Source organism: Epinephelus moara, chromosome 22, assembly GCF_006386435.1.
Source record: "Epinephelus moara isolate mb chromosome 22, YSFRI_EMoa_1.0, whole genome shotgun sequence".
In the NCBI taxonomy this organism is placed as follows: domain Eukaryota; kingdom Metazoa; phylum Chordata; class Actinopteri; order Perciformes; family Serranidae; genus Epinephelus; species Epinephelus moara.
Window position 1 is genome coordinate 18,968,739 of NC_065527.1, and position 12,006 is coordinate 18,980,744.

Here is a 12,006-nt window from a genome sequence, read left to right on the forward strand (position 1 = left end):
ATTCAGAATTTTAAAACTGATATATTTTTCAGGATAAATGCATGACATAAAAACTGTTCTGATTTTCCTTAAAGGTCCAGTGTGTAGGAGTTAGAGAGATATACATCAGCAGAAATGGAATATAACATTCATAACCGTGTTTTCATTAGTGTATCATCTCCTGAAAATAAGAATCATTGTCTTTTAGTTACCTTAGAGTGAGTAATTTTTATCTACATGTGGAGCGTCCACCATGTTTTTCCACAGTAGCCCAGAACAGACAAACCACACACTGAATTTAGATAGGGCCTTTTGCAGTTTTGCGCCACCCACTGTAATTCCCTTACCACTAGATGTCGCTAAATCCTACACACTGGACCTTTAAATGTAAAGGAACAACACAACTGACCACTGCACTGAACAGTTCTGTGTACATACATTTTTTAGCAGTTAAAAATTAGCCTGTGCACAAAACACAGCATGAACCAACAGTGTGTCTTCATTCCTTCATTAATAATGTCACCTAAATGTCAGAAAACTGCACTGTAGAAAACAAAAACAGCACATTCTCAATTCTAACTGCTTGAAGTTGATGTGTTTTTCTTGGACTACAGATATAAAAACCGTTTTCAGGACCAGTTATGCGCAACTACTTAATTTCCCTCACTGAGTGCTGACCTGTTATCATTTTATTCACTGCTTTGCATCTTGTTGAAATGTTTTAGAAAATCATATTCAATCATAATTTGGAGCAATCAAAGAAAACAAAATCATTAAAACCCTGAAATAAATCTGCAGGATTTTTTTGCAGGGACATTAAATAAAAGTTAAACAGTATTGTGGAATGCTTTCACTTGTATGGAAATCTTTTTTTTTTTTTTACTTAGGAATGAATTTGGGTGCAAACTCTAGCTTTAATTTGAGTATGGTGGATCATTTTGCCGAGGAAAAGCTCATTTAAAGTTCACGAGGAGCGGTAGGTGAGTGGGACAGGTGTTTTATGAGGCACTAATATGCGTGAAGTCAATGTAGACAGTGCACTGGGTGTTTAAAAGAAGCCCAGAACATCTTACTCAAAAGGAACACAATTAAATAAATGATAAGACGAATGAAAGTTGGGAATTTTCTGGTCCGCCATGAAAAACATGCACGATCCGTTCTTCACTGCCCACATGATTTCTGTCATTTCTGTCCACTCTCGCAGCTTTCCACAGTCCGTGTCCGACTCATCTCCAAGCGAGGGTATGGATTTTAACACCTGATGACTTGGTTGTTGTTGTTTTTTTACATTGCTTATTTTAAAACCAGGTTTCAAACATTTTAAGGCATTCTCAACTTCATCAACATCACCTTGATTGTCTTTGGTCATGGACAAGCCTCCACAGCTTTGTGTTGCAGGTATTTCCAAACTAGGCTCTATATTATATTTACACTGAAAAAGTCTGAGGAAAAGACGACCACTTGCCGTCGACCACTGTGATTATACTGCTGCTACTGCCAGACGACAGGCTCCCTTACGTGTTAATGGGGATTCCCCGAGGGGTTTTCTGTGTGACATGGAACTTGATTTCATTTGGAAAAGGGGAAGTTCGTGTTGTGACTTTCAGATGTACAACAACGAGGCCTTTGTTCTTTCTTTGGCCGCAGTCCTGAGCATCATTCATGGGAAAGCAACTTTGTAGGACTTGTAGAAACAAATATAAGATTTAAAATGGAGGAACGGCATCTAGACATGGTGTAGATAGAAACAAGGCAGACGAGTGTAGATTCCAGGAGCCAAAATGGATGTAAAAGTAGCATCCGACTTCATTCAGAGGCCAACTAGCAGTCAGTTAGAACAGCAGTGGGCTTCCAACAAAGACACTAAGGTCATCGTACTTCCTCTGAGTCAATGGGACGTAAGTTTTGTGGTGATGGTGGTTTTGGGAGACTAGAGGGTGGGACACTCAGAAGTTCTGTTGTCGTCTCTTCTTGGCATCCATGGCATCCAAGATGGGCTGCCTTTTGGCTGTGTACCGCTGCCTGAGCTCCTCAATCTCCCGCTCCATCATGGGATCCAAGGCAGTCAGGCGCATCTGCAGCTCCTCAAAGTCCAGGTTCTTCAGCTGGTTGGCAGCACACAAATAGAAACACAGGCAAACAACAATGGAGAAGGGATGAGTCACACTTAGTGTCTGAATAATACTGTAAGAACAGCCTCTGTTTTTCTATTTTTACCACTGAGGTGCTGCTTTATATTCCTATAGATCAAGCCCCATTAAAGGGATAGTTCTAATTTTTTAAGCGGGGTTGTAGCAGGTGCTTATCCATAGTCAGTGTATTATTACCTCAGACAAGGAGCCGTTATTTCCATCTGTGCTCTCTTCAAAGCCACCAGAGTCCTTTCACAACAGCATCAATTTTACTTCACAGAACACAGAAGTTGCTTGGGTACACAATACATGATATCAGCCCGATTATAGCCTGATGCAGCGTTGTACGGTGTCGGCATGGATTGTGAATGACAACAAGTGTCGTACGTGATAATCCATTGTTTCATCTCGTGTAGTGTGTCATAGTAGACGACAACCGACGCCACGCCTGGGACGCCTCACGACGTTCCAACAGAAAATCTAGCATGTTTGATTTTCTTTTTGGTGTTGACGACTGCTCTCGTCACAGCAGTCACTTTGACCGATAGAAACACAGAGCTATCTGCTGCCGTGGACAACTGTATGACCACAACACCCCAGGGTTTTTGTTATTTTCTCTCGGGATGTTACCACACAGAGTAAAAGGGGAAAATGATGGTGTGAAACAGCAGAGGCACTTTGTCAACCTGCTGAGTACTGCCATTAGCATCAAGCTATTAAAGACTGTTGTTTCTTCATAATGGAAGATATAAAGGAATAAAATTTTAAAATAGTGGCTTTTACTCACCACAACTGCAGAGGCTACCAGCTTCATTTGAAACAGACTACATTATAGACGGGCCGTTATTTGTTAATCCCTCTGTATCTTTATATTTCTATTTTTTATCCTCTCCTGTCTGCCTTGATAAAGTTAATGCATCGCGCCGTCATTTCAAACTCAACACTTCCTGTATCTGTATAAAATTAAAAGCCTTCTATAACTTTGGTTGAGAGAATCCCTCCATTTCCTAAAAAGGCTTTTATTGTGAAACATTTGCAGGAACTTGTGAAGGATTCAGTGACTTGTATGTTTGCGTACGGTACTTCAAATGTAGCTCCTGCCATCTGGTGGTCTTACATTACTACAGTAACATTTCAGCTGGCACATGAACAGACACAGTGACTGAAGTAATAGCAATAGTAATAAAAATAGGACAAGAACAACCCGATGACATCACACACGTCATGAAAGACGACTAGGGATAACTGGTGTGGACCATCGTGTAGTCTGTCATGTCTGTCGGCCAAGTCACGGCATGATTTCATGACTCCACAATCGCCTAATCTGACAGTGACCGTTGGAATGGACAGAAATGTCGTGTAGTGTGAACCAGGCATTATTGTGATACTTTGGTGAATGCAAACTAACTCTTTAAAACACCAAAGTCACTCTATAACACAAACAATCTAACTAATCGAGGCAACGGTAGACAAGCAGCTCCTGTTTTCTACGAGGTAAAATTACTGTTTTTATGTCAAGGACGTCTGGTGGCATTGAGGAGAGCATAGATAACAGCCTGTATGAGAGTAACAAAACAAGGGAAAGGCCGAGTGCTCCACTATGTTGTTTAAAATAATATGTCTTCAGCAGCGGAGCAGCTTCTCTCTCTGTTTGCTCCAGGGAAACCCATGACACTGAGCGGCGCTACCATCACATGCTCATGAAAGATGTTACTCACAAAGTCAAAGTCTCCGTCCTGAGGCACCTTCCAGTTGTCTGGGAAGACATTCTTGGACTGGATATGGTAGCCAGGCTGCTCCTGTGGCTGGTTGTGGTTGTAGTTCTCCTGCTGCTGGGCTGCTTTGTTAGAGTCCTGCTTGTCAAAGTAGTCCATGAAGGACGGACGTATCGGCTGCTGGGGGGTGGCGTGTCCTGTGGATGAGGGAGAGAGTCGTGTTTCAACCTGGATTAATTAGTCTCCTAAGTACCCTATCTTTGCCAGACCATCTCCTCTGTATGATATTATTAGAGACCACAAAGCTGACAACACTGATGCTCTCCTGTTTAACCTTTGTCACATAAGCAGTGATATTTTATTGGAAATGTGGGCTTTTGTGAATGTGATTACACTTGAATTCCCTTTTCTCCCCATAACTGAGTCAACATCGTGTGTGTGCTCACTCCTCATGGATCCCTGGTCTTCCTCCTCCTCTTCATCATCATCACTGTTGATGACCATAGTGCCCAGGTCTGACTCTAGCATGGTGCTGCCGTGTTCAATCATGGTCTGCGCCCCATCACTCATGGTGCTGGTGGCCCTCATGGTTCCTGCGCCCTCTGAGCCCGACTTCACCATAGTGTGAGAGTCCACCTCCGTCTCCTCCTCCTGTAAGACATTTAGTCATGTAGCGTGAACATACAGCCGTCTAATAGAGTCAAGTTTATCGTTAACATCTCAGCCTACGTACAGAGTTGTCGTCCTCCTCCTCCAGCTCTCTCTGCTGCTCCTGCTGCCTCTTGGCTTTCATCTCCATGGCCTCGGTTATCAGGTCTCTCAGGATTGTGACCGGCTTGGCCTGGCTGATAAATGGGTGCTGGGCATTCACAAGAATGGAAAACAAGTGGGTTTGTGTCACTGTGTAAACACAAATTATTATTCTGTTCAACCCTAGCATGTACTTGTTTTGAGTTTTTCTCTGAGTGCATACACTTGGGTGTTTATGTTCTACTCTGTGTGTGTGCCCTTCCTTTCTCCAACCTGTAGGAGCTGCGTGGCGGTTGCTCTCTGCTCTGGATTCTTGACCAGACACTTCTTGACAAAGTCTGTGAATTCGTCTGACCAAAGCTCCGGCTTTCTGAATGTTGGAGGAGGGTTGGTGGGGATCATGAAGATCGCCTATTCCAGAGCAAAGACAAGTCAGGTGGAAAGATTCATTTAAAAGGGTTCCCACTCATTTTTACGGACAAAATTTCAAAACTTTTCCATGATTTTTTTCATGACCATTCACAAGGTATATTACGAACAAAACTGTATAGGAATACTTCACTCATAATGTAAATTATGTTATAATAGGCGGTAAAGTGGCTATATTTACACTCACTCTCATGGGATGGATGTCAGCATAGGGAGGTTTGCCCTCTGCCATCTCTATAGACGTGATGCCCAGGGACCAGATGTCAGCCACGCAGTTGTATCCGATCTCCTGGATCACCTCAGGGGCCATCCAGAATGGAGTACCAATCACAGTGTTTCTCTTTGCCATTGTGTCCTTCAGAGAAAAACAAAACAATGCTGATATTATAATGGATTTACAAAATTAGTGAAAGATTATATATGTGGAAATTTTATGAGAATATTTACTTTGCTGCCACCAGTACAAAACCTCAAACAACTGCTTTAACGTTACCGTTAGTTGTCCAGCAACTCCAAAGTCTGCCAGTTTAGCGTGTCCCTCAGTGTTGAGGAGGATGTTTCCTGCCTTGATGTCCCGATGGATCTTCCTCATGAAGTGAAGATATTCAAGACCTTTCAGTGTCGACTTCAGAATAGTTGCAATCTCATCTTCTGTCAACTGATGAGAGAAGGAAAAAGAAAATACGGGGATGAAATAAAATCCAAGAGTAACTAAAGAAACTACACTAGCGCAGGTTGGCGACACAAATGTGACTGATTATATTATTTTGTATAATCAGCAGTCACAGACAGTCGTCCAAGACATTTGTCCTCTTACTCAACAGCTAAATAAGCTTTGAAAATTATCGTTACAATTTTTCTGGGCATTACGGATCAAAGAGTGATAGTAGACAGAGTTTGGCTAGTACTGTATAAAAGTGTGGGTGGTCGTCTGGGCAGTGAGGCTTTGTCACCATCATAGGTTCTAAAAAGCTTGTTAATGTCAATGTCTTCGTCAAACTATATTAGCCGATCCATTATAAAAAATTGCTCTGAGTTAAATATATTAGAAATATTTAGTACAGCCATAAACACAACACCACAACTGTCTCTGTAAGAACCCACCGTCTTGTTGCGCAATCTGATGATGTCAGACACAGAGCCTGCTCCACAGTACTCCATGACAATCCACAGGTCTGTGTTCTTGAAGTAGCTGCCATAGTACTTCACTACGTAAGGGCTGGGAGGAAAGGCAAAACAGAGTGGTTATCAGAAGGGAAGACAAAAGTTTCGTTAAGAACAAAATCAGCAGAAGTGAGAAAACTCAAGATGGAGAGCGGTACAGGCTGCAGCAGCACACCATTGCTTTTAAATCAAAAGTCGAACGTAGAAGAAAGTGAACTATGGAGGCAAATATGATGCTTTAAGGACAAGATGTTTTGATCTAATCTATGCAGTGGATTTGGAAGTTTGGGGAAAGCTGTGATCTCCTCTAACCTGTCACACTGCTGCATGATGGAAATCTCCTTGATGATCTCCTGCAGATCAGACTCCACAGGAACCTGCTTAATGGCCACCACCTGGCCTGACTCCTTATGGATGGCTTTGAACACGCTGCCATAGGAACTAAACATACACACACAGTTAAGTCACAGTTTGTCCAGAGTGCATTTTATATCTGACATTATTAAGAAATTAATGCATTTCACAACAAAGGAGGTGCATCTAAAAAGTACAGACGGTCTGATGGACTTTTAATAGTCTTAGTCAATGGCACACAAATGGAAACAGTTAGTCATGACAAAAACATCTTACCCTTCACCGAGTTTCTCTAAAACATCAAACACTTCCTCTGGTTGTTTGGTCAAACTGTCTTCACTCAGCTTTTTCAGCTTGCTGGAAAAAAAAAGGGACACATCAAATGTAACTCCAGTGTAATCGTGTAACTAAAAACAAGTAGTGAAACCAAACTAAAACACACTACCACATAAGAGCATCTGAAATGAAAGACAAAGTGGTTTCCAGCACTTAACATTCAGTTATACACATACAGTAAACTAGGTAGGATAATGATTAACCAGTTACGAATTGATTGGCCATTAAGAATTTATTCAAATAAATGTGACTGAAATTTAAACAATGTGTATTCTCCTATTACCTACTGGCTATCAATTGAGTAGTTTATTTTGAGAACACATTTCAGTGCCTGACATTAGAAAACAAAGGGTGCAATGTAACTATTTAATGACAAAGCGGCCATCTCTGGGTCTGTAAGAAGAGCGCAGTGGTGACACTGGAAAATGAAGTGTGCAAAAAACATGAATAATAAATGTTTGTACATCTGTACACTTCTAACTATGCCTCATTTGTATTGGTTATTATGTAAAGATATTTTGGTTTATTTAAGGTGGATGATGTGGTCTCTGAAAAAGCTCGACCTAGCGGAGTCTCTGTTTTCATCTAGTTTAGTTATATAAGCCTGACACTTTTTTATCTTACAGAGTGCTGAAATCATTTGTTTAACGTTAATCATGTGGGAAAATTAATCAACAACAATTCTGATAATCAATTAATTTTTTAATTCAAGATACAAGCGAAATGTGCGATACATTTGCTGTTCCCCTTTCTGAAATTTGAGGATTTGCTGCTATTCTACATTTAATAGCACTGTATATTACATATATTGAATGGCTTTGGGTTTTGGACCGTTTGTCTAACAAAATAAACCCTCTGAAGATACCATCATCATCGTCATCATCATCATCATCATCATCATCATCATCATGTGTTCACCCTTTCTAACATTCTGAAAACTAATCAATCTATCAATGAGGGAAAAATAATTTACAGACCAACAGATAATGAAAACTGTTTTTTTTAGCTTTAGCCCTAATCGTACACCTTATAATAAACTGCAATCTCACACCTTAGACCTAATTGACAGTACTGTAAGATATAAAATGTAAGACTAGGATAAGTGTAACTATTAAGATATGTCATGTTGTTGCTACCAAATCGCCCAGCTCTTTCTCCTTTTAAGGTTAAAATGATCTTCAAAGAAATTAGCCTCTGTGATGTTTAGTTGACAAGACAACCACACTAATCACAATGGCACCAACTCATTAAATGGTTACCAAGTATACTAATATGTTTTACTAGGATGTGTGAGATGGTTTCAACTAACACAAAATTCATCATTTCTCATTTTAAACTTAATGCTTAATTGGTAACGTAACACTACGTTAGATCAAAATGTTCTCTCAGAGGCTCTTTCGAAGTTAACATTATCAGTTACCTAACCATGAAACAGGCTAGGAAGCAATTAGCAGCTTTACAACACGGCTTGTGGTTGTAGTGACCTCTCAAACCGTTAACTCGTCTTAACTAAGTAAAAAGTTTGACAGAAAACTGGTAAACGCTAACTAAGTTAGCATCGGCTAGCTGAGCGACAGCTACCGCCTACGTTAGCCTCTTAGCTAGCTAGTTAATAGCTAGCAAGCACGTTTTAAACCAGTCGGAAGTACACAGACCTTTTGGGCGCAGACGGCTCCATGGTGAATAACTTCAAAGAACAAAAGGCAACAGACTAATAGGAAGTTGTTGTAATTTTGGGGGCCGATAGTCAAGATGTGAACATTGTCGACAGAATCGTTGTTGTCAAAAACTAGTGGAGGGCCAGCTGAGTGTCCGTCAGATGATGGGCAGTTTGGGGTACAGCGCCCCCTGGTGGACCGGAGTGCTAATAATAAAACACAACTTCTACCCTTAGAAATGTAGGAACAATTAACAACCTGTAATAAATTAGCTACAGACATGCTGGAATCTATAATATGTTCATAGTATTTGCAATGTCCGGCAAAAAAGAAAAATATGAGTGAGTATCGTCTGACCAATCACAAACCACTTTGCTTCGGGGTGGACGACGGTCGGTTGTACGCATGCGCGCAGGCAGCAGTGCGTGTGATATGAAAAGAGAGGTAAACAGCGGGCAGATAACGTGCTAAAGAGGTGAGATGTCTTATTTATTATCACTTCCTCTTGTGTATGTCGCATTTGCTAAACGTATACAGTACTTTGAAATATCTTGAATATCTCTGTTGTTCACTATACGCACCAGTTGTGACGGTTTTAGGCTAATCATGTCGGTACCACCATGCTGTTTCTGTGTTAGCATGCTTAACAATATTCAATATGTGATGGTGTCAACCTTGCTTCCCCTGTCTTTTGTAGAAACAGATATGGATGCTCAGAAAGATTTGCAGCCGCCCAAACAGCAGCCTATGATCTACATATGTGGAGGTACATTACAGCTTTTGTTTTTGTTGATGGTACTGTTGCTACCACTGCTAACAATGCTAACTGAACAGCCCTAACGTCACTTTGTGCTGTTATAAAATGCAACTCTTATGACTGCTACAACTGATACTGCTTTCACATCTTCTATCACTGCTAGTACTACCAAAACTTCTGTGTATTACAGTATAATTACACACGGTTCCAGCAGAACTGAGTGAACAGTTCGCACTGCTGCTGCTTTTTGAAAGCATTATTATGTGTCCCTCAGTTCCCAAAGGCATGAATGAATACTCCGAAGTCCAAATAGCATGATGTTACACAATTAATGAATTCAGTTCTCTATTAATATGTTGTGCACACAGCTCTGCTTAGACTCCACTGGATTACACCTCAAAATATGTAATTATATATGACAAAACTACACATTTTTCACAATCTTTAGACTTTGATGCCTACAACAAAATCACTGCCAGAATGTATACCCTATAACTATAACCAAAAAATTAAAATAGACATTCATTGAGTGGTCCATCTTTCCTTCTTTTCAGACGTTTCAGCCAAAGTTAATACACATAATAAAACAACCATTGGAGTTTTTAGTTGTCTGTACACAGTATGTTTTAAAACTTTGGTGAGCCATTTCATGACAAGTTCACAGATTACAGATCACACAGGTCACACAATCTGTTTTTCCTCCAACGTTTGTGAATCTGACAAAGTAACTGCAACCAAAATCACTGCCCCCTAGATTAATTATTAATAGCAAAATTGTTAATACCACAGTAAAAGTCCTAAATATAAGTAATTAATAAGTCAATAAGCCATAAACTGAATAATTACATAGTTATTATAGCCTGACTGATAATGGGTTTTTGAGGCTGATACTTTTAAACATAAATATATAAACATCAGTTTCAATAGTGCGCCCTTAGATTTGTTTAGTTGTTGTTTTTATGTTTGTTCCTATGTTTTAGAATTGTGACCAAGATACATACAGTTGAAAAATCATCTTGTTCTTGCTCTCTGCTGGACAAACTATGTAGTGGTGATTCTGTTTCTAAATGTCCTCAAATATAGTTTTGCATTTCTGTACTGCAGTTTCTTTCTTTCAACTTATCAGCCAACATAGACTCTGATACTGATTTCTGCAGTAATTTAATATCTGACTAATTATTCTAGCTCTAATAGGTACATTGGATATATATGATATTTTTTTGTAATAATATTCCTGTTTTTATTTGCAGAATGTCACACTGAAAATGAAATTAAGGCCCGTGATCCAATCCGATGCAGGGAGTGCGGTTACAGGATCATGTACAAGAAGAGAACAAAGAGATGTATCCTTTAAATGTGATATTATGTGATGGCAAAATGTTTTTATATAATGAATTATATGTATGAACTGAGTACCATAATACGGCTACATTTCCTTGACTCTGTGATTTCAGTGGTCGTCTTTGATGCCAGATGAGGAAGACGAGAGCAGCCGTTTTGATGATTTCTGTTGTTTACTATTTTTGTAGTGTATGACCATGTAAATAAATAGAATGACAGCTCCATACGCTCAGACCTCCAGGCCCAGCTACAGATCACTGAATTATGGTTTAAGCTCAATATTTTCATTTCTGCACAAATACAGCTGTTTGTTTTATTCAGGAGTGATGGATGAAAGGTTTTGGTTATTAAAAAACAAGATTTTCACTGACTTTGACTATGTTGACTTTTTTTTTTCATTTGATCCCATGATTCATAAATATGAGTTCACCCACACATCCTCAATGCCCTCAACAAGTCAGCAGTTATCATCTTTGATAACATCTAGATGGATACGTGAAATGTTTTAAAAAGCAAATTTCTATTTCTCTACCTATTCCTCTGTTTTCCTAGTTTTTGTTTTACGCTATAATTAGGGTTTAAAATAATTTTCATTCAGTCACTGTAAGATGGTACAACCTCTTTGGCTCGATAAAACCAACTAGTTTCTACTCTGCTGGTTGAATATGTTAACCAGTTGTCACCAGTGAAACCACGGACTGTTTTCTTTTTTAAATATTCTTGAAAGGCCGAAATGCCTAAAACTATCCAGCAACTTGGGGAAATGTTAGAACATAATTTTGTGAAGCTGAATAATTGCTTAGGATACTGAGAGAGATCTATGTAATATGGCACCAGTTATAGGGAAAATACTGTCTGTATTTGATTCTTATAATTAATTGATTCTAAATCACTGTCAGCATCACCAGCATGTAATCAGGTTAAGGTCAATTGAACATACAAAAATGATAGTGGATTTTTTGCCGATACCTGATGTGGCGGTATTTAACTGATACTGATATCGACATGTCCACTTTTTTCCCCACCTAATTTTTTTGATCATGAAGTCTCTTCTGTAGAGGAATTAAAATCATATTATGCATGCATAGTACTCCTGTCATGACGGCCCACCAGCAGATGGGGACAGGAAATAAATGCTTTTCAATGTATGTAATCATTCATTTTGCAACATAAGACAAAACATGTTACGCGATCCAGATAGTTTATTAATTTATTTTAATATCTTTTATTGAGCAGACGGATTCCACATATAATCAACAAATACATTAAAGGCTCATTTTTCTGAACTTTACAATTGTGCAGGATACCCTGAGATCAATAGGAGATCAAATGTTGTAGTAGGCACAGACGTAGGGTCAAATTAGGCAGTAAAATAAAGTGGAAATACATCA

At 39.4% G+C, this 12,006-nt stretch overlaps 2 protein-coding genes across 2 annotated transcripts; one reads left to right on the forward strand and one right to left on the reverse strand.

Annotated features, from left to right (window-relative positions):
* Positions 1 to 1,147: 1,147 nt before the first annotated feature.
* stk3 (serine/threonine kinase 3 (STE20 homolog, yeast)) lies at positions 1,148 to 8,701 on the reverse strand. Its single transcript, XM_050034217.1, has 11 exons — positions 8,515 to 8,701; positions 6,800 to 6,880; positions 6,482 to 6,610; positions 6,110 to 6,224; positions 5,499 to 5,663; positions 5,193 to 5,360; positions 4,850 to 4,987; positions 4,560 to 4,685; positions 4,273 to 4,477; positions 3,830 to 4,023; positions 1,148 to 2,084 (listed from the first exon to the last, which is right to left on the reverse strand). The coding sequence occupies exons 1-11, from the start codon at positions 8,535 to 8,537 to the stop codon at positions 1,926 to 1,928; spliced, it is 1,503 nt and encodes a 500-aa protein (XP_049890174.1). The 5' UTR covers positions 8,538 to 8,701; the 3' UTR covers positions 1,148 to 1,925.
* A 175-nt stretch (positions 8,702 to 8,876) lies between these two features.
* Positions 8,877 to 10,986, forward strand: polr2k (RNA polymerase II, I and III subunit K). Its single transcript, XM_050034219.1, has 4 exons — positions 8,877 to 8,992; positions 9,215 to 9,283; positions 10,525 to 10,617; positions 10,729 to 10,986. The coding sequence occupies exons 2-4, from the start codon at positions 9,223 to 9,225 to the stop codon at positions 10,749 to 10,751; spliced, it is 177 nt and encodes a 58-aa protein (XP_049890176.1). The 5' UTR covers positions 8,877 to 8,992; positions 9,215 to 9,222; the 3' UTR covers positions 10,752 to 10,986.
* Positions 10,987 to 12,006: the final 1,020 nt, after the last annotated feature.

Excerpts from the sequence above, each read along its gene's own strand:
- stk3 (XM_050034217.1), bottom strand. The coding sequence starts at position 8,537 with ATGGAGCCGTCTGCGCCCAAAAG. Across the intron at positions 4,478-4,559 it reads AGGAGGAGGACGACAACTCT|GAGGAGGAGACGGAGGTGGA; the intron begins GTACGTAGGCTG and ends AATGTCTTACAG. Across the intron at positions 4,024-4,272 it reads AGACCAGGGATCCATGAGGA|GACACGCCACCCCCCAGCAG; the intron begins GTGAGCACACAC and ends CCTCATCCACAG.
- polr2k (XM_050034219.1), top strand. The coding sequence starts at position 9,223 with ATGGATGCTCAGAAAGATTTGCAGCCGCCCAAACAGCAGCCTATGATC. Across the intron at positions 9,284-10,524 it reads TATGATCTACATATGTGGAG|AATGTCACACTGAAAATGAA; the intron begins GTACATTACAGC and ends TTTTATTTGCAG. Across the intron at positions 10,618-10,728 it reads CAAGAAGAGAACAAAGAGAT|TGGTCGTCTTTGATGCCAGA; the intron begins GTATCCTTTAAA and ends CTGTGATTTCAG.